Source organism: Elgaria multicarinata, chromosome 13, assembly GCF_023053635.1.
Source record: "Elgaria multicarinata webbii isolate HBS135686 ecotype San Diego chromosome 13, rElgMul1.1.pri, whole genome shotgun sequence".
Classification (NCBI taxonomy): Eukaryota; Metazoa; Chordata; class Lepidosauria; order Squamata; family Anguidae; genus Elgaria; species Elgaria multicarinata.
In genome coordinates this window covers 35,158,957-35,185,753 of record NC_086183.1, presented here as the reverse complement: position 1 = coordinate 35,185,753, position 26,797 = coordinate 35,158,957, and the positions used below count along the sequence as shown (strand labels likewise).

At 65.0% G+C, this 26,797-nt stretch overlaps 1 protein-coding gene across 1 annotated transcript; it reads left to right on the top strand.

Annotated features, from left to right (window-relative positions):
- The first annotated feature begins 1,695 nt into the window (after positions 1–1,695).
- Positions 1,696–26,349, top strand: SIPA1L3 (signal induced proliferation associated 1 like 3). The gene is made up of 20 exons (XM_063140543.1): positions 1,696–3,393; positions 3,902–4,032; positions 5,737–5,925; positions 6,380–6,554; positions 6,792–6,895; positions 7,365–7,522; positions 8,119–8,695; positions 9,136–9,410; positions 11,957–12,223; positions 12,625–12,780; positions 14,371–14,513; positions 17,074–17,183; positions 17,285–17,655; positions 18,402–18,626; positions 19,800–19,962; positions 20,419–20,620; positions 21,096–21,239; positions 24,215–24,347; positions 25,560–25,641; positions 25,917–26,349. Exons 1-20 carry the CDS (start codon positions 1,989–1,991, stop codon positions 26,064–26,066), a joined length of 5,160 nt encoding a protein of 1,719 aa, XP_062996613.1. The 5' UTR covers positions 1,696–1,988; the 3' UTR covers positions 26,067–26,349.
- Positions 26,350–26,797: the final 448 nt, after the last annotated feature.

Sequence of the window (26,797 nt, the reverse complement as noted above, 5' to 3'; positions counted from 1 at the left end):
GGCTTGAGAGCCGTTGCGACAGCAGCAGCAGCTCCCCTCCCCTGCCAGCTATTGGGTTGCAACACAGGACCCGTTTTGCTGAGAGGCTCACTTGGGTGCCGGGTGGGGGTGGGGCTTGTTCGCGTCTTTACATGTCCCTGTCCCCATAACTAACCGTTGGGGGGGGCAGTTCTGTGGGCTTGCGCTGAGTTCACCACGGTAGTCCTTCCTGTGAAAGCTGACAAGGAGACGTACCTTTTCTCAGCTCCACTGATGTGGGCCATCGCTCCGCGTGGGTGATGGCCCAGGCACAAGCGCTCGTGGTGGGTGCTCCGCCTACGCTCAGGTGCTTGTGCCTGTTGTGCCGGTGTCGTAAGTGATGTTGCCTGGAGAGCCGCCCGCCCCTGACGTGCGTGTCTCCTGGGCAGAGCAGCAGCCCATGGGCTGCCTTAAGTCGGCTTCGGCCACGGTACCTGCCGGTGCCCTGAGGTATCCGAGAGGAAGCTGGTTCCGTCCCTCTGCTGCTGAGCAGGAGAGCCCCAGGCGGCGGGCGGGTGCCACTGCCTCCCCAGCGCTGGCTCCATGCAGTGGCTGGGGCAGAGCGTGGTTTGAATGCCATGTTGGGGTTTCTCTATTTATTTACAATATTTATATACCGCTCCCTGTCCGAGGATTTTGGCGTGGCGAACAAATGGGATAAAAGAATAAAAACATCACTGAAAGTTGCCTTAGTGCCTTTGCTCCCTTTTTCATTTTTGGTGAGGCCCTTGGCTTGAATGTGACCCCCCAAGTGAGCTGAAAAGCAGCCGCCCCTCGATGGTCAAGCTGCAGGCAGGAGAGGCCTGAGGGATTGGCACGCTGCCCCTTCCCCAACAAGAGAAGCCACTCGACTGACGTGGCATCGGGCGGGGGAGGGCAGGTGGTAGGCCAGAGCGGAAGGATCGCTGCCCTCCCGGCTTCCCAGAGGTCTCTGCGTGGCCACGTGGGAAGCCGGATGCCAGGCTGGGGAGGCCTTTGTCCTGATCCAGCAGCGCTGCTCTGGTATTCAGAGGAGACGGAGGGCCGACATGGAGCACAGGGGGTTCAAAGTCATGCATGCTCTGGGATACCCTCGGCCCGGCCCTCCCTGGGATCCCTCTGCTGCCACTGCCACAGTGCCAGGGTGGCCTGCCTTGCTCCTGCACCTGTGGCTGCCCTCGCAGTGTCCTGTGGGAGAGCAGGGCTGCTGCCCCTGGCTGTGTTTTGTGGGCTTGTAGTCCAGGGAGGGGGACTGGAATGAGGCTCCCATTTTTCCAGGCTCCTCCGCAATCTCTGGGCCCTGATGCCCCGTGACTGCAAACCTGGAGGAGTACGGATGCGATGGGAGTTCTGATGCAGGGCTTTAGGACTATGTCTGGCACGACACAGCCCTCACCTCACTCCCCGGCCTTTGGTTAGCTGCTGTGCATCACAGCTGTTATCCAGTGGCAAGGGGTTCTCTGACCAACGGTGATGTGTAAAAAAACTGAACTTCCTTCTGGATCTGTGTGCTGGTTGTTTCTCAAGCCAGGGCAGAGTCTGTGCGCGATGCAGCCTAGAGCAGCCACGTGGCTGCCTTCAGTTCCTTACAAGGCTGGAGTTTAAGGTTGCCCCAAAGCGAGTCCGCAGCATTAGCTGTAGCAGAGGTGCGTGGGGGCTGCCTGACTGATGTGCTCTGTCTTCCCTTCCCTCCTTCAGGATGGCCCGGGATGCACGGCCACGGCTCACGTTCCCCAAGTAGCCTGGAGGGCAGGAACAGGCCCTGAGCCCCAGCTGCCTTCTCCAAGTGCTGGTGCCTGAGCATTATCGTCCACTGTGATGGCCGCATGGCGTCCCCCAGCAGGGAGCTGGAAGGCAGGCTCAGGCGGGCGGGCGCCCCACGGCTCCAGCGCTCCCAGCACCGGCTGAGGCCTGCGTGTCCCAATGGAGAGGAGCAGCGCCTTCCCCCAGGGAGTCGTCGTGGTCGTGGTCGTCCGCACTGCCATTAGACTATGTCATCGTATCGACCGGTTCATGAGAGTGGTGACGTGGGGGGGCCAGGCTTGAAAGGTGGCGACTATTACTCTCCGGGGTTCTGGGCCCAGAATGGCTGCGCCCCGCATACAGATGGCGCCGCTGCCTCACGGCCAGCCACCACGACCCCAGCCATGCCGAAAATGGGCGTGCGGGCCAGGATTGCCGACTGGCCCCCCAAGAGAGAAGGGCCGAAGGATCCCGCCCCCTCCAGCGCTGCGAGAGACCTGGAGACCCCTGCCTCTAGGCCGCGGGGCTTCCAGAACGGGCAGCTTCCGAGCGGGGCGGCTCTGCCCTCGGGGTACAGAGGCTTCCAGCGCCTGGCCCGGCGGCGGTCCAAGGACACGGAGTTCCAGGACGGCTGGCCACGCTCTCCAGCCAAGGGGTTCCTGCCGCTGCGGAACAGGAGCAGCAGCGAGGTCACCCTCAGCGAGTGTGACTTGGACGAGGCCCTTGAGCCCCGGGGGGCCAAGCTGCCCGGCGGCCTGCCCCTCTTCCGGGAGTACGGCAGCACCTCCTCCATCGACGTGCAGGGCATCTCCGAGCAGAGCTTCTACGACATGCTGACCGAGTTCCGCAGCGGGAAGCCGATGGCTCAGCAGCTGGAGCCGGCGGCGGCGGCGGACTCGTTCAGAGCTTCCAGGGCCACCAGGGCCGACGCCAGGCATGAACGTGGGGGGCCCCTCCTGGGGGATGACTTCCCCCTTCAGCACAAGGAGAAGCCGCGCAAGAAGGGCCCCAAAGCGGAGGTGGGGGGCGGGGAGTCCATCTTCAGGAAGCTGCGGAGCGGCAGGGGCGACCAGGACGCAGGCCGGGCCTCGGCGGAGGACGGGGCCCGGGGCTGGCTGTGCCAGAAGAGCTTTGCCCACTACGATGTCCAGAGCACGCTCTTCGACCTCAACGAGGTGGTGGCCCGGCGCGTGTCCATGGCCCAGCGGAGGAACACCACCACGGGGGCCTCCGCGGCCTCTGCGGCCGTCTCCTCCCGGGCCGGCGGCTTCGCAGGCCTGGAGCCCGCCACCCCCCCCTTCATCAGCACGGAGGACCTGAACTGCAAGGAGAACCTGGAGCACGATCCCGGGGACGACAACAGCAACGGCCTGCTGCTCAGCTGCCCCCACTTCCGCAACGAGATCGGGGGCGAGCAGGAGCGCAACATCAGCTTCTGCCAGGCCTCCGCGGGCTCCCCCGGGGCGGGCGGCGGCGGCGAGGGCGAGGGCAGCTTCGCGGAGGCCTGCCCTGCCCCGTACTGCACCAACACCAGCGTCTCCGTGCTGGAGGCCCCCAAGGAGCTGCAGCGCAACGTCAGCAGGCTGAAGCACTACAGCATTGAGCACGTGGACTTGGGAGCCCGCTACTACCAGGACTACTTCTGTGGCAAAGGTAGCCTCCCTCCGGCTCCCCTGTGTGTGTGGGGGGGGGGGGGCGTGTTAGGGCGGTGTTGGGTTGAGCACAGGCAGTTCCCCAGGGGTGTGTGTGTGTGTGTGTGTGTGTGCGCGCGGTCAGCCTCTTTCCCTGCAAGCCGACTTCCTCAGAAACCAGCACGGGGGGGGGGGGGCACAGGCTGTCTCGCCCTCCCCGCCTGCCCTCACTCCAAAGCCCGGTGACCTTAAGGGCCCCTTTGGTGAGCTCGTTCCCACCACAGCTCAACTGGGCGCTGAAGCCTGCCCCACCCCCACCCCAAAGAGCCCCTCATCGCTCCCGCATCACGGGTGACAAGGGAAAGCAGGCCTGTGCCGCCCCCTAGTTGGGACCCAAGGTTTGGGGCTTCCAGTCAGGGGTTTCAGGAGGGTGTGAACATCCCTGCCTAGCTGCGGAGGCTGTCAGAGGTGCCGTCCGGTGTGAATAACCAAGGTTCCCCCTCTGTGCCTTTCTCCCACCCCCTTTCCAGAGCATTCCAACTACTTTGGGGTGGATGAAAAGTTGGGTCCTGTGGCTGTAAGCATCAGGCGTGAGAAGCTGGAGGATCACCGGGAGCATGGGCCTCAGTACCAGTACAGGATTATCTTCCGCACCAGTGAGGTATGCTGCCGTTGCTTTCTGCGTCTGAAGGACACACCCAGATCTGAAGGGGTTAAAGATGCAAGAAGCTGAACGGGACCAATGTGGTCCTTTATATTTTGAAACCGGGGCGGGGGCGGGGGCAGGGGCTCGCTCGGTGGAGCACCAGCTAGTGACTGCCCCTAAGTCCAGGCCTGCACATCTGCCACCCAGTGTGGGTGGGTGGAATGGGGGGGGGGGCGCTGGGGGCTGGTCCTGGTGCCGTTTGCTCACAAGCCAGGGGCCATTCTGCTTGGCTCAATGCGTGATCGAGTTGATGCCTTGGGTTCTAATCCAGACCCCCACCCCACAGGATGTAGAGATGGCCACCAATTTGGATGGCTTTAAAAGGCCGTTGGATAAATTCCTAGAGGAGGCAAAGGCTATCCATGGCTACTAGCCCTGATGGTTGGGTGCTATCTCCAGTATTCCAGGCATCAAGCCTGTGTGCCCCAGTTGCTGGGGAACATGGGTGGGGAGGGTGCTGTTGCACCATGTCCTGCTTGTTGGTCCCTGGCGGATGGCTGGTTGGCCCCTGTGCGAACAGAGTGCTGGACTAGACGGACCCTGGGTCTGTTCAGCACGGGGCTTCTGATGTTCTTAAGCCTCGTCCATGCCAAGTGTTGTGGGCAAAACTGTCTCTGCCAACACAGAAAAACAATGGGGGGTGTTGGCAGCCCCCCCACCCCACCCCCTTTGCCCTTGGGAGTTACCTGCGCTGTGACAAGCAGGGCCTTGCTCCCGAGGCTGGTTGTGGTCTGCCTCAGTCAGTGCTCCCCAAGCCCAGCAGAGGGCAGCGCAGTGCAGAGCGCACGTTTGTGGCGCTCCGTGTGCGCCGCTGCGGCTGAGGAGAAGCCCAGGCTGGCAGCTGTTGGCCCTTGGGGCCCGCGCAGAGAGCACGCCTGGCTGCTCTGAGGTTTAGGCCCCCAGGGCAGGAGGGGGCTCAGGGGTGTGGCTCGCTCTTCTCTGCATTTCTCGGCCTTCCCTGCCAGAAGTGGGCTCTTTTGGGTGCTTATTTGAAAAATAGAGTCCCCCCCCCTTCCCCTCCGCTCCCATTCACAAAACAGGCATTTAACAAAAGAGGACAACCTCAAGGTAGCGTGTTTACGTGACACAAATACAAACCCTACAGAATGAACTGATGATAATACGTTCTATAAAATGATGTAAAATCACTCAGACTTCACATTCAGACTCCTTCTGGCAATGTGCAGCATCCTCTCTTCAAGCATCCGGGCTTCTCTTCTCCTGGCGTTGGTTGCTTAGATGGAGGCCTTGAAGCCCCTGTTTGGACGGCCTGGCAGCTGCTGGGAGAGAGAGAGCCTTGCTCCGCCCGGCCTGATCTCGCTGGCAGCAGGGCGGGAGGGGGGAAGCTTTTTGGCCCAGAGGGCCGCCCGGGCTGGCGGGGGTCGCCCACTGCACCTGCCGCCATGTGTGCAGCCGCCACGCTTGCCCTCTTGCGCTCCTGTTGCACCAGGTTCACCTTTGGGCTTTTCCAAGAGCAGAGCAGAGACCAGCATGCTGGGAAAGAAGCAGGAAGTGGCCACAAAGGGCTCCTTGCGAGTTACTTCAAGCCACGTGGCGTGGCAGGTCCGGACGGGTCAGGCTGGAGCCATGAGCGCTTCTCCCCTTCCTGCTGCCCAGAGGGAGGTCCTATTTGTCTTTCTTTTCCCTTGCATCCTGCAGCTGACAACGCTCCGTGGATCCATCTTGGAGGACGCCACGCCCACGACCACTAAGCACGGCACCGTCCGTGGGCTCCCTCTCAAGGATGTGCTGGAGTACGTGGTCCCCGAACTGAACATTCACTGCCTTCGCCTGGCCCTGAACGTGCCCAAAGTGACCGAACAGCTGCGGAAGCTGGACGAGCAAGGGGTGAGCGCATTGGGGCTGGAATAGCCTGGGGAAGGGGGGCCCCCTGTGGGGGGCCCTTCCATCGCGGTTCCCCAATAAGTGGCTGGAACAACTAGCACCGACCCACTGCTCTCCCTTTCCCCGTCCTCCCGCACTGCCTGGGCCAGGGAGAGGGGGGAAATGGGAGCCCTACTTTTGCCTCTGCATGCCTCCCACCCCTCCCCACCCCCAAATTGCCGGGGGTCTGCCTTCCCGGCCTCTTGGGCCCTTCCTAGGAGCATCTGGCTGGCCCCTGCGGGGAAGAGGCTGCTGAGCTGGCCAGACCAGCAAGGCAATCCTTGTTGTCCGCCGGGGTGTGTGTGTGTCTTCCCCGGGGGCCTCGGGTCAGCCCCAGGGGTCAGCCCCAGGCGTCAGCCCCCGTGCTGGGCTTCTGTGACGTGGGACTCTCCCTTCTGCTGCTGCTTCCCCCTCACAGCTCTGCTCGAAGCACAAGGTGGGCGTCCTGTATTGCAAAGCTAACCAGAGCTCGGAGGAAGAGATGTACAACAACGAGGAGGCGGGGCCGGCCTTCGAGGAGTTCCTGGCCCTGCTGGGGGAGAAGGTGGGCCTGCGGGGCTTCGGCAAGTACGCCGCCCAGCTCGACACCAAGAGTAGGTCCTTGCTGCTGGTTGCATGTGGCGGGAGGGAGGGAGGGAGGGGAGGAAGGCTGGCTGGCTGGCTGGCTGGCTGGCTGGCTGGCTGGCAGGCAGGGGTGCCCTGGAGCCTGCAGTACGCACCCCTTGCTATGAGCCTGTGACGGGGAGGCCAAGAGGGCTGGCTGGAGCCCCCCACCCCCCGGCCCGCCTGCCGGGCACAGCTGAGCTGCGCCCTGCTCCTTTGCCTTGCAGCTGACTCCACCGGCACCCACTCCCTCTACACGACATGCCAAGGCTACGAGATCATGTTCCACGTGTCGACAATGCTCCCGTACACCCCCAACAACAGGCAACAGGTAACTGGATCCACGCAGCGGCCAGGCTCTGTCTCTGCTGGCCGGCTTGGTCCCTCTGTCCCCAAGAGCAAGTGAGCCTGCAGCCCTCTCTCTCGTCACAAACGCGTCCGAGACAGGCCTCCAGGCTCCACTTGAGCTGTCTCACCCTGTTGAGCACCACGTGCTCTGAATCAGCTGGTGAGAAAACAGAACCCTCGAAGAGTTCAGGGCCAGGCATGCTACCGGCACTTTAGAAAACAAGCTGAACAAATTGGCCAGTCAGTGAGCTTTGGACAAAAAGGCCAGAGGTCGCCCGTTTCCCCCCTGGCGCCTCCTGCCTGGTGAGATGAGCCCTGGTGTGCTGGGCCCTGCTTCATATCCTGCCCCAGTTGGAAGTTTCTGGCCCAACGCGTCTCTCGGCTCTGTCTGTTTGGGGATCGCGGTTCCCCCCCCCCCCCCAGGAACTAACCTGTCTTCCTTCCACGGCCAGTTGCTCAGGAAGAGACACATTGGGAACGATATCGTCACCATCATCTTCCAGGAGCCCGGGGCACTGCCTTTCACCCCCCAGAACATCCGCTCCCACTTCCAGCACGTGTTCATCATTGTCCGGGCCCAGAGTCCCTGCACGGAGAACGTTTGCTACAGGTACATCCTCTCCCCACCTGAGATGTCAGCTCAGGGGTCAAGGCCTAAGTGGGCCTGCAGGTGGTCCCTGCTTTAGCATCGCCGCTCAAGGATCAGGAAGCAGAAGATGTGAGCTCTCTCTCTTTCTCTCTCTCTCTCTCTCTGTCTGAGGCCCCAGAGAGCGGCTGCCAGTCAGAGGAGTCGGTGCTGGGCTAGGTGGCCCCATCACCCGAGCACAACTGAGGCAGCTTCCTGGGCTTCCTTTAGCCTCTGCCAACAGGACGCTGCTTCTACTTCTTCAGGCCCTCCAAGGTCTCCCAGAGGGCTGGCTTTAGGGAGCTTGCCTTCCTTTGGACCTCTCCTCTCTCCCATTAGGGTGTAAAATAATTTTGGTGAGCCGAGAAAGTTCAAGTTCCCCTGTCAGCTAAAGCCTGAATACGAAGCCCCGAAGGTGACCCTCTTAGGGCTGTGGGGAGTCCCCGGGGAAAGGGAAGGGGCCTGCATCATTGGGTGGGATTCGCCCGGGTGCGTTGGCAAGAGGGTGAGCGTGGAGGCAGTTCCCCCGCTGCCCGAGTGGCCTGATCCACAATTCTGCCTTTTCCTTGCCGTGTCGCCAGCGTGGCGGTGACCCGCTCCAAAGACGTGCCGCCGTTTGGGCCGGCAATCCCAAGAAGAGCCACTTTCCGCAAATCCGACGTCTTCCGAGATTTCCTGCTAGCCAAAGTGATCAATGCCGAGAATGCGGCCCACAAGTCAGACAAGTTCCACACCATGGCCACCCGCACGCGGCAGGAGTACCTGAAAGACCTGGCGGAGAACTGCGTCACCAGCACGCCCGTCGACTCCACAGGGAAGTTCAACCTGATCTCGCTGACCTCGAAGAAGAAGGAGAAAACGAAAGCCCGGATCGGGGCTGAGCAGCACAGCACTGGGGCCATTGCCTGGCACGTCCTGGCACAGGATTACGCCCAGGGGGGTGAAACTGAGTGCATCCTGGCCATCTCTAACGAATTCGTTGTCCTCCTGGATCTGGCCTCCAAGGAAGTGGTGTTCAACTGTTTTTGCGCGGACGTGATTGGCTGGACCCCAGACCCCTTCAGCCTCAAGATCTTCTATGGGCGGGGGGACCATGTCTTCGTCCGCGCCCTGGAGAACAACCCAGACGACGTCAAGGAGGTCGTGCAGCGGCTGAAGGTGAGCAGCCACCGCACAGGCCTGCTCCCAAAGGGTGAATGACGCGGATGCCAGTGTGGTGCAGCGGCTAGAGTGTTGGACTGGGAGTCGGGAGACCCGGGTTCTAGTCCCCGCTCAGCCATGGAGCCCCACTGGGTGACTTTGGGCCAGTCTCAGACTCTCAGCTGAACCTCCCTCGCAGGGTGGTTGTTGTGAGGATAAGATGGAGAGGTGGAGGACTGTGTGTGCCTCTTTGGGTCCCTTGGAGGGAAAAAGGCAGGATAAAAATACCGTCTATCGGCCGATAATGTGAACCGCCCAGAGAGCTCCGGCTATTGGGTGGTAGAGAAATGAAATGAAATAAATAAGTAAATAAGAGAATGCCATTGGGCCTTTGTCCCCTGGCGCTGGAACCTGCTGAGAAGCAGCCCTCTTCCCCGTGTCGCTCATTCTCTTCCTAGGTCATGACCTCTGGCTGTGAGACGGTGGAGATGACGCTGCGGAGGAACGGTCTGGGGCAGCTGGGCTTCCACGTGAAGTTCGACGGGACGGTGGCAGAGGTGGAGGACTACGGCTTTGCCTGGCAGGCCGGCCTCCGGCAGGGCAGCCGGCTGGTGGAGATCTGCAAGGTGGCCGTGGTCACGCTCAGCCATGACCAGATGATCGACTGGCTGCGCACATCCGTGACCGTGAAGGTGGTCATCATTCCGCCACATGAGGACGGCATTCCGCGCAGGTGAGCCGGCTTGTGTCGGGTTCGTGTTCTGACACATTGAACGGCAAGCAGGGCTGGAGAGCAGCGTGGTGTAGTGGCTAAAGTGTCGGTCCTGTCGGAAACCCACTGGGTGACTTTGGGCCAGTCACAGACTCTCAGCCCAGCCTACCTCAGAGGGTTGTTGGTGTGAAGGTAAGATGGAGAGGAGGAGGAGGAGGAGGACGTACGCTGCCTTGGGTTCCTTGGAGGAAAAAGGGCGGGATATAAATGCGCAAATAGTGGCGGCAAGAGGCCTCGTGTGATGCAACCTGCCCACGTGATCACCTCCATCTTCCCAGCACCCGAAAATAGTCCTGCCCCCAGAGGATCCGAGGGTGCAAGTCAAGTGGGCGTTGCCTAACTTTGCTTCTGCCAGCTTTGGGCAGGGACCACCGGCGCTGTGGCACTGGTGAGAATTCTGCATCGGCAGCGTTGGCCGGCAGCTCCAGGCTGGTGTGGGGCAAGCGTAGCCCGCCCCGCCCGTGCCTGAGCCCAGGAGGCCTGAGCATGCGAGGGCAGGACGGGGCGGTGGGTGTCTTTGGCTCCCCTTCTTCTTCTTCCCCTCAGTGGGGGCGAACGAGGGAGGAAGGGGCTGTGCATGACCTCCAGGAGGAGCGGAGGGCAGGGAGGCTCCCGGGCTCTGCAGAGAGGGAGGGGGAGCAGGGGGTGCCCCTTCCCGGCTGGAGCGGTGAGCGCTTTCCAGCTACTCTGTCCGCCCAGGAGGGCTTTGGACACAGCTCTCATTGGCAGGCTGGGGGTTGTGTCTGGTTGCCTTTCCTTGTTACGAAGGACTGCTTTTCTGCACGCTGTGTGCCAACAGTGGCTCTGCCTTGACTGTGAGTGTTGCTCTTTCCCTGCCCTCCTGGCTGGTGGGGGGCTACCAAGCGAGGGGTGCCTGGCGTCAAGGACGGGGTCCGGCGGGAGGCCGCTGCTTTGGGCTGGCATGTTGCTGCTAAGCCCTTCCCCTCTGCCCCTCTCTATGTCAAGCAGGTGCGCAGCGGGCGGCTCTTCTGAGGTTGAGCGGTGCGTGTTGACGCCTAGATGGCAGTCAGGACAGGTGTGCCCTGCTGACATCTGGTCCCCTTCTCGGGGCGTGCCACAGCAAGAGTGAACAGGAGGGTTTTAGAGGGTGACCCCGGGGCCCTTTGGACACAGAAGGCGCAATCTGCAGGCGTGATGCTGTTATCTAAACGGCGGTAGCAAGAACCGGTGTGCCTTGTTTGCCTTTTGCAAACTCCGGAGCGATCCGCCTTTGTGGGATGCATTCTGCCCTACTTGGCCCTTTCATTCCCCACATCTGAGCCGGGGTTACTCCTCCTCGGTAGAAGACAGGTGCTGTGGAAGCCCCGGGGGGAGGCGCCTGCCTCTGCTCTGGTCCCTGAAGGGTTAAGTGGCCCTGCTCCGTGAGCCCAGCTGTGCCCTCGGCTTCCTGTCTGATTTGCCAGGTGTGGTTTGGAGAGCAAGTTGAGGCACCGGCTGGCTTGCCCGCAGGCCCTCCTTCCCGTCCAACCCACCACACCAGGTTGTGAGGGGAGGATTCAGGCGCTGAGTGCATTCCAGCGCAATGGCTGTGCAAACGCTTGAGCCGAGGAGAGTTGCCGTCCCTGTGCATGGAGCCGAGGCGCTGGGCAGGAGAGCTTCCCCGGCAGAGGCAGGTACTGCGAGCCTTGACAAGCGGGGTGGGCGGGCGGGCAGGCAGGCGGGCTGGCCGGGGCTCACGCCGGGCCCTTGGCGCTGCCTTTCCAGCAGCGCCAGGCCTGGCCGGAGGGCTGCTTCCTGCGGAGACTTGCACCTCGCAGTGCGCGCAATGACTTCATTCTCCCCAGCAGCTGCAGAGCTGACAAAGGCAGGAGTCGGATGTAGGTCTGTTGCGGGCGGCTGTGTGGGGTGAGGCGGGGGCTGTGTGAGCATCGGAGCAGGGCCGCGGCTGTGGGCGGGTGCGAGCGAACGCGCCAGTCCCCCAGGTGAACGTTGGCAGCCGGGTCGTGGCACTTGAAGGACCGGGCACCTGCCTCGGCGTGAGGGGAAGCCAGCCCCCCTCTGCTCGGCGGCTCTCCCTCAGGCTGGGCGGGCGGTGTGACGAGGCTGCACTGGGACTGCTGCCGCCGGGTCTCCCCGCCTCCTGAGAGAGCCAGGAGAAGGGCCTTTCTGCCACGGGATTCCGGGAGGGCAGCCCAACAGCACGTGTCCCACAAGTGCGGGGAGGGGGAGAGGGGGCACGGCGCTCTGCCGTGGGCCCAGGGCCTGCCTCGGCAGGGGTTGAGGCCTCCTTGCGCTTATGTGCTTGCAGAACTTTGGGGATAATTGGTAAGAAGCCGGGAAAAGGCCTGGAGGGCTGGAAAGGGGGGCGGAAAGGGGGGAGCAATGTTGAGCTTTTGTTTCGGCCCTGCTCTGCCTGCACCTCTCTCTGTGTTCTCCAAGCCGGCCGCCTCAGCCGCCTCTGCCAGGCTCCTGGGAGCCGTGGGTTGGCGGTTGTGCTCCGCTCTGGCGACGCACCTTCACCTGCTGCCTCTTCTCTCCTCTCGCAGGGGCTGGGCTGAGTCCTTCAAAATGAGCAGTGTGGAGCCCAAGGTGGAGCCGGAGAGCCTGCCGGTGGGTTACCGGCCTCCGTACCGCAGCAACTCCGCCTGGCAGTGTGGAGGGTCTGCTGCCCCCCACAGCTCCTCTCAGCCCTCCAAGTGGGCAGAACAGCTGGGCCAGGGCCAGGGCCAGTCCCAGTCCCAGTCCCTCACCCGGGCCCCGAAGCAGAGCGCCCTGGCTCCGTACCGCGAGTCGCAGCCGCTGCATGGCAAGAGGTGAGGAGGCGCCGTCCCTGCGCCCAGCCGGGGTGGGGGTGGGGGGGCAGGGCGGCCTGGGCCCACTTGGCCTGGCTGCCCTCTGCCTCCTCCTGCCCTGGGGTGACCTTGGCTCCTGTGCTCCCAGTAGCCCCAGATGAAGCTCCTGCTAAATCTGGACCAGACTGCTCAGCTGTTGCGGGGGGCGCTCCGGGCTCCTCCCTGCCTGCCGGTCCGTGCCGGGGCTCAGCTGACGCTGCCCTTCTCCACCTGGGCTCCAGCGTCTCTCGGCTGTTGTTGCCACAGCCAGGAGACTCACGCCGGGGCCTAGGGTCTCAGGAGCGCTGGGGGCTGCAGCTCTGAAGGCCCGGCGCTCTCCCTCCTTCCCTGAGCACGGTCCCTCCCTCCCTCCCACGAGCTAGGCCAGTGAGCTTCCCGGAGACCCCCGCCACGGCATCGTCCTCCCAGGCCGCCGCAGCGGAGCGGATCCAGCCCTACCGCCAGCCTTCCGGCAGTTTCTCCGTGCCTGGCTCTTCGGGAGCAGCCTACACCCCCCGCTACAAGCCGTCTCCGGAAAGGTAGGCTGGAGGAGGGCCGGCACGCAAAGGCCGCAAGCCACACAGGCCCCTCATTGCCCCCTGCCACTCGCAGGTGGCCCCGAGTCACGGGTGGGAAACCAGACCAGCTCATGCCGGGGGCGGGGCGGGGCGGGGCGGTGAGGGCGGGGGGCGGGGGGCAGGGCATCTGCCTGTGTCAGGGCATGCCGGAGCTTTGTACGGTGCCGGGGGGGGAGCAGGGGGCGCTTACTTTGGTTCTCTGCGCACAGTCTGGCGGCCTCCCCAGTTCCAGTCCTGGGAACTTCAGCGTCCATTGTGACTCTGTGAAATAGCTTCAGGGACCGGTCTTGAAAACGCGCCGAGTGGAACCTCACAAGCCCAGCGCGGCCTTGTGGGTCAGGCGGCATTGGCCCCTAAGGGAACCTTGGGGAAGGCTGCATTTGTTGGCTTTGGCTTACCTCGGTCTCTGTCTGAAGCTGCCCCAATTCCTCTTTCTCCTGCTGCCTGGGTGGAGGCGGAGAGAGGCGGAGCGGGAGCGATGGGGCCGTGGGGCGGCTCCGGGCTCCAGGCCGCTTCCTTGCGTGGCCGATGGCGATGCGCAGATGCTGTACAAGGCCGCTGCGCTGCTTTAGCCCCAGGCGCTGCGTAGAAGATGACCCGCCACGGGGACATGGGAGGGGAGGAGGGGCTGGGGTGGCCCGTGGGGCCTGGCGTGCACTGCTTCGCTTCCTCTGGGTCTGGTTCTCTCCCCCCCCCCGGTGCAGCGGGTGTTTGAGGCAGATGCGCCAGGCTGCAGACCTGGTGGACGGGATCCAAGCTTGGGGACTCCTGCCTGTGCCAGGGGCTGCTCTAGCCTTTTGCGTAGCCCCAAAGGGCAGCTCCCTGAAGAGGGCGCCTGGGCCCCTCCCGGCAGGGCCATGCCCACGCCTGCCCCTCCTCCGGCCTGGCTGCTCTGGTTGCCAGGATTGGGGATTGGGGCTTCCCGGGCCTGATCCCGCTCTGTCCCCCGTCCCCCCACAGCCGTTGCCCAGGGGCCCGGAGCGCCTCCTTTGTCATCTTGCCTTTTGAAGTCTCTGTGCCAGGGCATGCAAGGAGCGCTCCGGGACATTCCCTGGAGGGGTCGCGCAGCAAGCGTGGCCCGCCGGACTGGGAGCTCCTTTGCTGCCTCGGAGTCCAGGCTTTCTCACGGCCGCCAGACTGGTAGGAGGTGGCCGCTGTGCCTACCTTGGCCTGAAGCGGAACCTGTGGCCCCCAGCCCCCCTTGGAAAGCTGTCAGGCCCCTGGGGCTTCCACACCCGGCCCGGGGCCCCAACCGGGGTGGCTGTGGCACCCTGTTCCGTGGGCAGCAGGGAGGAGCTGCTGAGCTGAGCCTCCTGTGGTGCCCTTCGGCCCCTCTCCTCCCTCTCTGCCCCTCCCCAGGACGTGCCTCCGTTGCCTGGGCCACAGAAGCCGGGCTGCCGGAGGAGCTGGGCTTGCTCAGCTGCCTCTCTGCGCTCACCTCCCCCCTCAAGTCTGGTATTTTTAAAACCTGCTAATGAACGGAGGCTGGCTGGTGTTTTCCCCACTGCATCGGTTTCCCATCTTGAGCTGCCGCCTGCCTGTTCTTCTCAGCTCCCTTCACAGGTATGCAGCCCCGCAGCGGGCCCTGGGGCCGTTTGACCCGCTCTACGCCCACGAGGTGACCTCCAACGGGGACTCCTCCTCCTCCGGAGGGCTGGCCAGTCAAGAGAGCACCATGGAGAGGCCCAAGCCCGGTAAGTTAGAAGCAGAACTGGGCCAGGGCGGGGGCGGGGGCGGGGGGGTGGAGTGTGGGCTGGCTCTTGGGTGGCTGTGGGCATGAGCTAGGCTGGGCCCTCTGCAACTGCCAGAGGCAGTGCTCACAGCAGCCCGTGGCCCAGCCACAGCGGAGTGTTTCTGGGGCCGTTGCAGGCTTCTGCTTGTTCTTCTACAGACCGGGGGGGGGATGGGGGGGGAGAGACGCGTCTCCCCACACCTTCTTGGCCAATTGCCCGAGCACAGAGGCTTGGATGCTCCCCAGGCAGAGCCGTTCAGCCCTTGAGGGCCGCTGGCTCAGCCTGGCCTCTGAACGCAAACACGAGGCAAAGAGCCCTGGCTTTGGAGAAAGGGTGGGCAGCTCTCCTGTCACAGCCAAGATCCCTCTCCCCAAAGACCCCTGCGCCTCTCTGCCGGCAAGCCCCAGCACACTGGGACCGGGGCAGAGGGCATGCCCCCCCCCCTCTCTCCCTCGCTGCATCCAGCAGTGCCTTCGTGCCCTCTTCGCTGGGGCAAAGGTCTGCAGCCTTTGAGAAGGGGGCACTGGCTCCTGTGCGCCCCTTCAAGGTCCCTGCCCCAGTGACATTTTGCGTCGGCCCCACAGAAGTCCCACAGAAGGCCCTGTGGGGAGCAGACTCAGTCCTGGCCAAATGCTGGGAGACTGGGAAGGAAAGCGGGCCCAAGCTGGAGGCCCACCGATGAGCCCAGCAGAGCGGGGCTGGGGATGCCCTGGCCAAGCAGAGAGCGCAACGCGTTGCCCCCCCCCCCCCCGGTGTGGTTTTAGGACTCTCCCTTTGGCCCGTGATGCCGGGGCCGGGCAGGGCGCCCTCCTGCGAGTCGCTCTCCCCGTGGCGGCCAAGTGTCCTCTCTCGCTCTCTCACGCCCAGGCGGGTGGTGATGCTCAGAGATGTGTTCCCAGCTCTCCAGAGCCTCCCGGAGGGCGTTCCTTCGCCTCGGGAGGGCGCCTCCCCCGGAGCGTGTAGGCAGAGCCCAGACGGGTTTCTTCAGGGAGAGGAGCTGCTGCCCTGCCCTTGCAGACCGGCTCTGCCTGCTGAGCAGAGCTGCTGAGCTGAGCTGCTGAGCTGAGCTGCTGAGCTGAGCTGCTGAGCTGAGCTGAGCTGAGCTGGGCCGGGCCCCTGAAAAGCCCCAGCTCCAGTGGCTTGTTCTCAGAGGCTGTTTCCCCCCTTTCCTTTCCTTTCCTCATTTCTTTCTCCCCCCCCCCCCAAAAGCACGTCTTAGCAGGGACCACGAGATGGAGGGCTCACTACAGATGCTGGGTGGGTGGGGGGTCTGCTGCTGCTGAGTGGGGGACCCTTTCAGGCCCCACGATGTCACCAGGGGAGGTCAGGAGGGTGGCCAGGGATTTGGGCCGGGCCCCTGTGGAAAAGCCGAGGAGGCTGAGTGGAGCCCTAAAGGCAGCCCCTTTCTCGGCAGCCCCTGGCCGGCTGTTCCTCACAGCTCCGCCTCTGCCTTCTTCCTCCGCACAATGAGGAGGAGGAGGAGGAGGAGGAGGAGGAGGAGGAGGCGACGGCGGCGGAGGACCACTCGAGCAAACGGGCCCTTCACAAGGCAGAGGCTCCGTCACCTTGGCACTATGCCGGGATGCACCCCGTTGGGTCCCTGACCTTCCTGGGGAAGCCGCCCTGGCGTAGCGCAGCAGGTTAAGTCAGACCATGCCAAACTGGGGGTCGGGGAACAAATTCCCCTCCTGCTGTGCCCACAAGGCGAAGGAGGGCGGGAAGAGCAAAAGGGGGGGGGCGGGGGTGAATCCTTGCTTCCGGAGTCCTTGCGTGAAGCTGCATCCGCTCTTCTCCCGAGGGCCTCGTGCATCTCGTCCACAGGCAAGGGGGCTCTTGGGGGGGAGGGGGTCGCATTGACCCAGCGTTCTCACCTTGACGCTGCAGCCTCCAGCCATAAGGGTCCTGTGAAACAGAACTCACCACCACAGGATGTAGAGATGGCCACCAATCTGGATGGTTTTAAAAGGGGGTTGGATCGATTCCTGAGGCCCTGAGGAGGAACCCCCCCACACACAATCGTTTTATTTTGTTAAAACGTATAATAAAGAAATTGATTACAATAAAATGAGGCTCTGAGGATGGAAAATCTGTTTTCCTGTTTGCTGCTAGAAGAGGAACTATTTGCCTGGGCGGGGGGTGGGGCGGGGGCAGCAGCCTGTCAACTTTCGGATCCCATTTTCCTCGCGGACTGTTGGGGCTCCTTCCTGCAGCTCCTTCTGGGGAGCTCCTGGGTTCAGCAACTCGTAGATCAAGGAGGGGGTGGCCAAGGGGTTCTTCCAGCTCTGCGCTGTTTGGGCATCACCTTGGGTGGCTTCGCATGATGTTCGCAGGTGTGGGAGGTCTCGACAGTCCGGGGTCCCCCGTGAGCACCTTCGTGGCTCTTTTGCCTGAGGCTGGCAGGGTTGTCTTTGCGCCCCTGACTCCCTGAGCAGCAGGCGGATCGGGCCCGTGTGGATCGAAGGGAGCCTCTTGCGGAGAAGACCGCCCCGACGTGACCGCCCGCCTTCTCCCGTCTCTGCAGAGCCCCTTTGGCACGTGCCGGTGCAGTCCAGGATCACTGCGGCTTCGGGGAGCAAGCGGCCGAGCCGGCACGAGCAGCCTGGCAAGGACTCCCCCAACCGGCACTCCAAGGTGAGCTTGGGGGGGCTGCCAGGGGCCGCGGGGCTTGCCCAGCCCGGCCTGCAGCCCCCACCCACCCACCCACCCTCTCCTCCGCCCCCCCTCCGCTGCAGGGCGAGGGCCAGTACTCCAGCAGCAACACGCTGTCGAGCAACGCCTCCAGCAGCCACAGTGACGAGCGCTGGTTCGACCCCCCGGACGCTGCCGAGGCCGACCCAGACCCCCTGGCCAAGGGGGGCTCCAGCGACAGCGGCATCGACGCCGCCAGCGCCAAGTCCCTGTGGAGGGACAAGCTGCCCAAGTCCTCGCCCCCCTTCGGCGCCCCCCTACCCGAGGGCGGCAGCGGCAAGAGGAGGGAGGCCTCGCCCGCCGTGGGCTCCGGTGGGCCCAGCAGGAGCTACCGCCCCACAGCCTTCGGGGGCGCATCTGCCAGGGGGTGCAGCAGCAGCAGCAGCAGCAGTAGCCGTAACTTCAAGCAGCCCAGGTGGGTGGCCCTGTCCGAGTCCTGCCAGGGGCTCTGCCTGGGAAGGGCTGTCGTGGCCGCAGGAGCCAGAAACGCCGCGGCTCCCCCGGGCCCTCCGTCGGGGCCCTGAGGCCCCGCCCCGCCTGCCGCCTCGGCCTCCTTGCAGTAGTCAACGGCAGGACGTCACGGAGGGGCTTGCCGGAGCGTCCTTCCGCCCTGAGCTTGCCCCTGAAGCATCCCTCCCCAGACGCCTGCCTCGGCTCCTGGCTGGGGGTGGGGGGCGTTTTGCAGCCTCCCCTGCAGCTGTGCGGCGGCGGCCTTCGTGGGAGCTCCCCGCCTGCTCTCCTCCCCTCTCCAAGGCGCCTTTAAATATGTGGAAAGGGCCTGCAGAGCCTCCCTCTTCCCAGGGAGGCTGCAGCCCACCTCGTCAGCCGGGGGACAAGAGGGGCCCCACAGGAGAGCCGTCCCGCCTGGCACCGGGGGTCCGCTCCCCCCCCCCCCGGTCTCCCAGGCGGTGGTCGGTTGGGCAAGAGCCCCTTGGGCTGTGCCGGGCCGTGGAGGGGAAAGGTCCGTCAGCAGGGCCCGCCCTCTTCACTGGAAAGTTGTGTCGTCTGTTTATGGCCGGGTGGCCTTCCTGAGGCACCTTCCAAGCCTGCACCGCCACCCCCGTTGCCCCCCCGGGACCAGCACGCCGGGCCCTCAGCGGCTCTTGTGCAGCCGTGCGTATCCCACTCAGTGCTCCCTTCCGCTCCCCCCCCTTATTTCAGCCACGGCAGCTCCAGGGCCACATACCCTGCCCACGTCTACAAAACGCCCCCGGCGGACGGCCCCCGGCCCCCCCACATGCCACAGTCCAGCTCCCTCCAGCTCTCTGCTTCTGTGCCGAAGTCCTTCTTCTCCAAGCCAAGCAGCAGGAGCAAGCGCCTGCCGGCCGGGTGGAAGAGGAGCGAGGACGTCCCCGCCAGGCCGGCCACCTTCACGGACCCAAAGAAGTGAGTGGCTGTGCGGCTGGCGGCTGCGGGGAGGGCGCGCGGGACCCTGGCCAGCCCCGCGGCTGGCTTTCCGTAGCTGTGGCTCCGGGTCCTGCCATTGCCCAGGGCCCCTGTAGCCATACAGCCACCGGGGGTGGGGTGGGGTGGGGTGGGGTGGGGGGCGAGTTGCCTCCTTTCCTCCCTGGGGGCCGGGAAGGTTCCGAAACCGTACTGGCTGAGCGTGATTTAGAGGCAGCGCTCGCATCTGTCGAGACTCGCCCTGAAGGGAGCGTGGCGTAAAGGTGACAATGAGACTGCCTCTGACCACGTGCAGAGGGCCTCCCCCAATTGCTTAAGCGTAGCCAGCGCCCATGCCTGAGACTGGGGGTGAGCTGTGCATGTTGGCTGGTCAAGTGGTGGGGGGGGGCAGATGGCTGGGCAGAGGGGTGTTATCCCCCCCGGAGGGCATTTTGAGCCTCTCATCCCCTGCTGCTTTTGCACGCCTGCCAAGACAAGGCCCAGGAGTCGCAGCAGAGCCTTCCAGGCTGTGGAGGGGGCGGGGGGACGGAAGCGGCCGCCTTTGAGGCAGGGCCACGGGCCTCCGCCTTTGGGGGTGCAGCAGTTCCCTCCCTCTGGCACATCTCCCTTTGTCACGGTCCTTGTTCCCTGCTCTTTGGACCTGGACAGGGTCCACAAAGCAGCTTGCAGTGAGGTCGAGGTCAAGCTGTGTGCAGTATAAAACCCAAACCTCGCTTTTAAAAAGATGAGAACTGCCTGGAAATGCCACCAGTCAGGACAAGGAGAGGGCAGCTCAAGCCCAAAGCCAGGCGTGGCCCAGGCGGCGGCTGCTGGTGCTGCTGGTCTCTTTGCAGGGCCGCTGCCGGGGTGGGCCCAGTCTGGCCCCCAGCGCAAAGGCCGGCTGCTCTTTCCCCACCCGGTGCCACGATGCCGGCCGGGCCCGATCCCCGCCCCCGGGCAACTGGCCTTCCCGTGGCCATGTTGGCCTGTGGCGCCTTAAGCGTGAGCTGGTTTCCTCTGAGGCAGGAGCCTTGGAGGCAGCCCCTGGGCTGGGGGGCATCCACCCACCCACCGTCCCCCGGCTGCCCCTCAGGCCCATGGGAAGGGGCGAGGGAGTCAGGGAGGTGAAACCCGAGGAGGAGGAGGAGGTTGAGTCCTTCCTGCCTTCCTGACCAGGCAAGTGGACGTGAGCACCAAGAACGTCTTTGGGCAGCCCCGGCTGCGGGCGTCCCTGCGTGACCTCCGCTCCCCCCGCAAGACCTACAAGTCCACCATCGAGGACGACCTCAAGAAGCTGATTATCATGGACAGCACCGCAGCGGAGCAGGAGAGGGAACTGGTGAGTGGGGGGAGGCCGGGAGGGGGCCGGGGGCTTCCCTACGCACGTCCAGGCTGGGATGCGGGATGCTCAGGGCCCCTGCAGCATTGCCCCACAGCCTCCCGGCCGTGGCTTCCCCCTCGGCGCCCTAATAAGGCCCCGCGGGTGTACTGGTCCAGCACACCCTGCCTCCGTGTGAGCACAGCGCCCAGCCTCCAACGCCTCGTGGCCCTTAGTGAAGCTCAAAAGGGAACACAGGACCCTCCGGCCCCTTTCTGAGCCCAGCGTTGAGGGCTGCTCAAGGGCCGCTGCAGCTGGCGAGGGAGCCTCGTTCTTGGCTCTTGCCGGGGCTCCCTCCTTCCTTCCTTCGTCCTTCCTGGCTCGTGGGCCTCCCGGGGCACCTAAGAAGGGGGGTGCGCTGTGCTGTGCCTGGCCTCTGGGGGATGCCCTAAGGCGCTTGGGCCTTCCTGCCTGCAGTCCCCGCAGAAGACGCTCCAGCGGACGCTCTCCGACGAGAGCCTGTGCAGCGGCCGGCGCGACCCCGCCTACTCCAGCGCCTGCCGCTTTGAGCAGCCCCTGCCCAACGACGTCCTCTTCACCAGCACCTACCCCTCGAGCACCCTCCCCGTGCGGAAGCAGCACCCGCCCCCCGGCAACGGCAGTCTCTCCGAGAAGAACGGTGAGTGTCGCGGGCTGCTGGGGGGAGGGGGAGCAGGCGGGGGGCGCGTCCGCCTGAGTGGCAGGGAGGAGGCGGGGCCTCTGGGGCCGCCGCGGGGGCCCCGGAGGCTTCCTGGCTCCTGGAGTCCCAGGCAGGCAGGCCAGCTGGCCGGCCTCTCTGGCACCACCAGCCACCCCCAGCGCCGCCGGGATGTCCGGGCCCTGCAGCGCACCTGCCGGGAGGGCCCTCCCCTGCTGCTCCCACGGCGGCTGGAGGCTGAGCCCAGCTGCGGAGAGCCTGGTCACGCGGCAAGAGGCCCGATCACGCGGCTGCCAGCCACGACCTCGAGGTCAAGGCCGTTCCGCCCAGGCGGCCCCCCTCTGAACGGCTCGGGCCGTGGCGGCCTTCAGGCAAAGGGTGCTCGAGCAGGCGCCGTCCTCCAGGCACCCACGTGGCCTTCCTCACCGGGCTGGCGGGGCGTGTGCTTCCTCTGCAGCTGCCATCTCCGCCTCCGAGCTCTCCTTGAGCGACACCCGCGACAAGGCCCTGCGGCGCCTCGACCCGGGCCTGATGCCGCTGCCAGACACCGCCGCCGGCCTGGAGTGGTCCAGCTTGGTCAGTGCAGCAAAGGCCTACGAAGGTAGGGAAGGCAGGCCGCCAGAGGGCCTCCGTGCCGTGCCGTGCCGTGCCCCCCCCCCCGTGGCCTCCATAGCCAGAGAGCCTCTCGGGGGACTTCCGCCCTCCTCTGCCCCAGCACCCTGTTTCCGCCGTCAGTGGCTGTGGCCCTTGGGCGCTTGGCCCCGCTTCTCAAAGCCCGTCCCGTTCCGAGAGGGCAGGACGCTCCCCGTGCCTCAGCGCTGCCCTTGGGAAGGAAGGTCACCGGCTCTCCTTTGGGGTTGGGGCTGCTCTGTGCTCCTTCCTCCCTTCCTTCTTCCTGTCTGGCTGAATATTGGCTCCTCTTGTGTTCTCCCAACACAGCAGGGCTCAGAGTTGGGTCCTCGTCTGGAACGCTGGGAGTGACATGCTGGCAGCCCAACTCCAGCAGCCTTGAGGGAGGGGGGCCAGGAGCTCCGTGGCTTTGGCTGAACCCCTGTTTTTGGGGGGGGCACAGAGCCTTGCGCCTAAGGACCTCCCCCCTCCAGCCCTTCCCTTCCCAGACCTCCCCGCGCCCTTCCTCCTGGCCCCAGGGAGGGCCCCCTGCCCCCCTCGCTCGGCCTCTGGGATCTCAGCCTCCTCCCCCGGCCGAGTCACAGCGGCTGCAGACGAGGTCCCAAGCGGCTCCTTCTCTCCCCATCTCCCTCCCAAGGGCAGGAAGAGGGCTTTGAACGGCCAGGAGACGTTTCCTCGTCACCAGGAACCACCGTAGCTCTCTTTCCCCCACCCCCCCACCCCCAGCCTAGCAACTAAGGGGCTAAATGCGGTTTCCTCCCTGAGGCGGTGGCAGCAGCAGCAGCAGCAGCAGCAGCAGCAGCAGCAGCAGCCGTGACCTGGTTTCCCAGTCCTAGGCCCATCTTGTCTATCTCCAGCTGGCAGCCCCCCTGCCCCCACCCCCCCAGCAGCAGCCTTGTCTGTAGCCGGAGCTCTTCCCGCGGCTCCTTGATGCTCTGGGAGGGGGAGAGGTGGTGAGCGCATGTCGGGGCACGGCTGCTGCCTCCTGGCAGGGATCTCCCTTGCCAGGGATTCGCCGCCTCCCTGGCAGGCAGGCAGGCGGACCCGGGCATCTGTTCAGGCCTGCCGGCTGCTGCTGCTACGTCGCGCTCGCCCCGCCCTTCCGACGCAAGAGCTCCCTGGGTAAGGGAGGACCTGCCACTCCACCGAGGAGGGAGAAGGAGGGAGACGGGCACCACGGCACGCTCAGCCCCCCTAGGCCTCGGCTCCGCTCGGCCGCCCTGACTCCGGGGAGTCCAGCGGGAAGGTAGGAGGCAGCAGAGCATTCTGGGAGGCAGCGGGCAGAGGTCGCTTCCCCTGGCTGCTGCTGGGAGCCTCTGAGCAGGACGGACGCCCCGCTGCAGCCGGCCCGCTAGGGCCCTGGGCGCGTCACGAGGCAGGCGCCCCCCCCCCCGCCCTGCCCCTGTAGCCAAGCTGGCCCCAGAGAGCGCCTTTCTCACGTTGCCTCTCTGTCCCTCGCTTCCGCCTCCTGGTGCACCTTCCCCTGCAACGCAAGAGGCTGTGAAACCGCCTCTGTCCCCTTTGCGTTTCCCCAAGCAGAGTTTGCCATTGTGACTGGCTCCCCCCGCCGCAAAAGGCGGGCGGGCAGGCAGGCGGGCGGGCGGGCGGGCAGGGGCTGCTGCCTTGTCATTCCAAGGCCTGAGAGGTTGCAGCCTGCGTGGCTGTCGGCTACAGCCAAAGGCGTGGCAGGATGGTGCTGGTGGGTGCTGGGGAGGCTGTGGACTCTCTCCTGCTGGATTCATGCCTGATTGCTGGAGCCTCCCCCCACCCCTGCGTTCTGGCGTTTTCATACTCAAGAAAGGTTTCCGGCACAAGGAAGTTCGCTGAAGGAGGCGGTTCTCGAGGACAGGAGAGGTGCTGGCGGAGGAGGCTGAGCCCTTGCCGGGAGCTGGCCCGGGCGCCCTGTGGGGCAGCCTGAGGACCTCAGAAGAGCCCTGAGGTTGGAGCAGAGCCAGGGTCCCCCTCGCCCAGCACTCTCTTAATGCAGTCGCCCGCCAGCTGCCCACGGGGAAGCCCACGAGCAGGACACAAGGGCGGCAGCACCCTCCTGCCCATGTTCCTCAGCAACTGGAGCACCCAGGCTTACTGCCGCTGGTTTCCTGAGGTAGCCCAGAGCCGGCAGGAGTAGCCGCTCGCGACGGGTCTTCCCCCGAGCAACGACGTGGCGGCCGGCAGAGGCTCTGCCTTCTCCCGGGCCTGAAGTTCTCCCAAGTGGGCCGGATGCAATGCCCGAGTCTTCCCTCAGAGCCGCGGGAAGGAAGCCTTCATGGCTGCGTGCGTTGGAGGAGCAAGGCCAGCTTGTCCCGTTGGTCCTCTCCACGCCCCGTGGGCTTTGGCACGTGCACCCGGAGCCATCGCGGGGCTCTGGGGCGACCGGTGCTTGGCCTCAGCCTTTCCTCTGCCCCTTCAAAGGGCCCTTTCCTGCCCTCCGCTGTTGGGGAGGGGTGGCAAACGCCGGCCAGCTTCCCTGATGCTCAGCCTCCACTTCGCGTCTCCTCGCTGACCCAGTAAGAGGTCGTCGCTGCCACCGCCATCCTCATTCCTGACTCAACCGGCCTCTTTCCACCCGGAGCCTCTGGCCCCCCTCCCAGCACCCTCCCCGCCTGGGGCAGCCGAGCCTTCTCCAGGCCCCTCCCGGCCTCGCTGGCTGCCCTCCCAGTGGCGAGGGCAGCCCCGCCCCGCCCACCCCCAGCCACGCAGGGCCTGTGAGTCACCGCTCAGCTGGCTCAGGGCCCCTGGGAGGAGGCAGCCGGCAGTGACTCACTGCCCCGGCAGTTTTGCCAGCTGGGCCGGTTGGGATGACAGAGAGAGGCTGCGGCTGAGAGGAGGCTGTGGGGGCTGCATGCCTGGCTGGTGGCCTCTGGCTCGGGGCTCCCTGGGGCGGGCGGGCGGACGGACGGAGGGAGGCGGCCTGGCACTCCCCACCTCGTGCTTTTTTCTCTCCAGTGCAGAGAGCCGTCTCCCTCTTCTCGCTCAACGATGCTGCGCTGAGCCCAGACGCGCCGCCTGCCCACAGCCCCGTCCTCGGGCACCTGAGCCTGGAGAGGCAGCCGACGCCACGCACCACGCCCACCATGAGGTGAGGGGGGCTGCTGGGGGGGCCTTCCGGGGGGCTTGTGGGGCGGGGGGCTGCTGACGCCACCGACGCCTTTTGCCGTGGCTTCTTAATTCATTCTTGGCGTTGAGTGTGCCGGGGAACGCTTGCTGGGTGCATTGGTCTCGCGGGCAGAGTGGGGCCTGGCTGGCAGCAGGTACTGCTGCTCCTGGAGACGGCACAGGGTGCGCGGTGGAGCAGGCGTGGCCACATGCAGGAGGCTTACTTGAAAGGGGGCCGATCGGGTGGCCAGAAGGGTTGCGGGAGAGGAGAGGAGTGGGGCTGGCTCAGGCGCTGGCTCTAGATAGGAGAGAGGGGGCAGCTGGGGGTGGGGCGAGGGGGGCTGCCAGTCAATGGGAAAGAAAGAACTGGGGGTGCAAAAGGGGGTGCCCCCCCCCCGGCGTGTGCTGCTGTTCCTCTGCCGAGAAACTGCCACACTTTCTCAGATGTTTTGTGGTGTGGGTGGGGGGCGCTGATGGGTTTCCTGCAGGGACAGTTCCTTGGAAGCGGCAGGAGCTGGAGTCTCCGGGGGTGGGTGGGAGAGATGCAGCCTGCAGACCCTCCTACTCCACCTCCTCTTTCTGGGGCAACCTGGGATTTACAAGCCTGCCACTGCTGAGATGCCAAAACGACATTCAGTGGCTCGCCACCAGACTGCAGCAGCAAACGGTTACAGAAGGCTGAAACCTGCCAGATGTGGCTTTTTCTCAAGCAAAACGTGGCCATTTTTGCTTTCCGTAGCAGCCTGCCCCCGAAAAGCAGTGGCAAATCACAGGTGTTTTTGCCGGTGGCTTTGTGGTGTCAGCAGGAGTGCAGCCTGCAAGGGAGGGGACCAGGAGTGGGGGGTGGGAATAGAAGTGGCCCACTCTAGCTCTAGGGCTTAGTTCTTGCCCCTGTACTTCAGAAGTCTCCTGAGCCCCTCCCTCCCTCCCTCCAGCCCCTTCTTCTCCCCCCCCCTTGGCACCTGGAGCAACACCCCCCCTTCTGGTCTTCAGCAGCCAACCAGCTGCGGGGGGTTTTTCCCCTGCCCCCCCCCCCCCGCAATGTTTAAGAGCCCCCTTGAGGCCAGCGGCCCTCCACCGAGCACGCCACACACCGGCCCCCTGGGCACTGGGCTTGCCAGCGCCTGTGCTGGGGCGCCCTCCCTTCCCAGGGGTGGCAGCAGTCCCAGCCCTGTGCTCTTGCCTCCCTCCGCAGTGAGGAGCCGCACCCGGACTTGACCGGCAAAGTCTACCAGCTGGAGGCCATGCTCAAGCAGCTCCACAGCGACTTGCAGAAAGTAAGAGGCGGCACTCCGCACCCTTTGCCCCGGGGACTGGGGAGAGCCACGGGCCACGTGGGGGAGAGGAGAGCATGTGGGGCAGGAGAAGCGGCCCTCCCTGGGGGGTGGGCGGAGGGAGCTGCAGGGAAGGCAGCCGGGCCTCTGGGGCGCTCCCCTGCTCCGGGCCTGGGGCTGGGTGCTGTCCGCCTCCTGCTCCAGGAAGGGGCGCCGCGGGGGGCCCTTCCTTCCTTCCTTCCGCCACCCACCCTTCCCCGTTGGGCCTCTCTCCGCAGGAGAAGCAGGACAAGGTGGTGCTGCAGGCGGAAGTGGCCAACCTGCGGCAGAATAACCAGCGGCTGCAGGAGGAGTCGCAGACGGCCAACGACCAGCTGCGCAAGTTTGCCGAAATCTTCTCCAGCGCCGTGGAGAAAAAGGAGCTGTGAGGGGGGCCCTACAAGGGGGGCGTTGGGCTCGGACCCTTCCCTGGCGCCAAACGTGCCCCCTGCCCCCCCCAGGAGAAGCCTCTCTCGTCTCGTCCCTCCCCTCTTCCCAGCATGCTCTCGGGCACCTGCCACCCTTTGCTGCCGTGGCTTCCTGTCGTGGACCGCGGCCCCAGCCTCTGGGCCACCCTGGGGGGGGGGGTGGCAGCCTCTGTCTGTTTGCCAGTCGAGGGCCAGAGGAGGTGCTCCCAGCCCTCCCGCCTCGCCAGCGGAGCCCCGGGGGCATGGAGAGCGGGGGGCCTCCGGGCTGGGGTGGGGGGGCCCTGGGAGCGAGGCCGCCGGGGCCTTCCATGGACGGGGGGCTTCTGCACACGGAGCGGCCGGTGCCTCAAAGAGCACTTTCTCACGACTAAATTATTTTCTAGAGAATGCAAGGTTGACAGTGGCTCAGGAAGTTAAAACAAAAGTTTAAATGTATATGTTCTTTATAAAACACTATATTTGTATAAATGGTACTGTTTGTAATTTTTTTTCTATGAGATTTCTGTGCATGCATCCAAACTGAAGCACACCGGATTTTCTTCCCAGCTGCAGCGGATTTGGGCCAGGGAGGGCGAGAGGTAGCCGGGGAGGCCTCCCCCTCCGAGCCTTTGGGGCAGGAATGGTGCACCTGCCCCGCCAGGACCGGCACGAGCGGCTGTCGGATGGCATCCGTGGCCCCCTCGCTGGGGCTG

Coding starts and splice junctions, on each gene's coding strand:
- SIPA1L3 (XM_063140543.1), top strand. CDS start 1,989: ATGTCATCGTATCGACCGGTTCATGAGAGTGGTGACGTGGGGGGGCCA. Junction 4,033..5,736: donor TTATCTTCCGCACCAGTGAG/GTATGCTGCCGT, acceptor TGCATCCTGCAG/CTGACAACGCTCCGTGGATC. Junction 18,627..19,799: donor ACCTTCACGGACCCAAAGAA/GTGAGTGGCTGT, acceptor CTTCCTGACCAG/GCAAGTGGACGTGAGCACCA.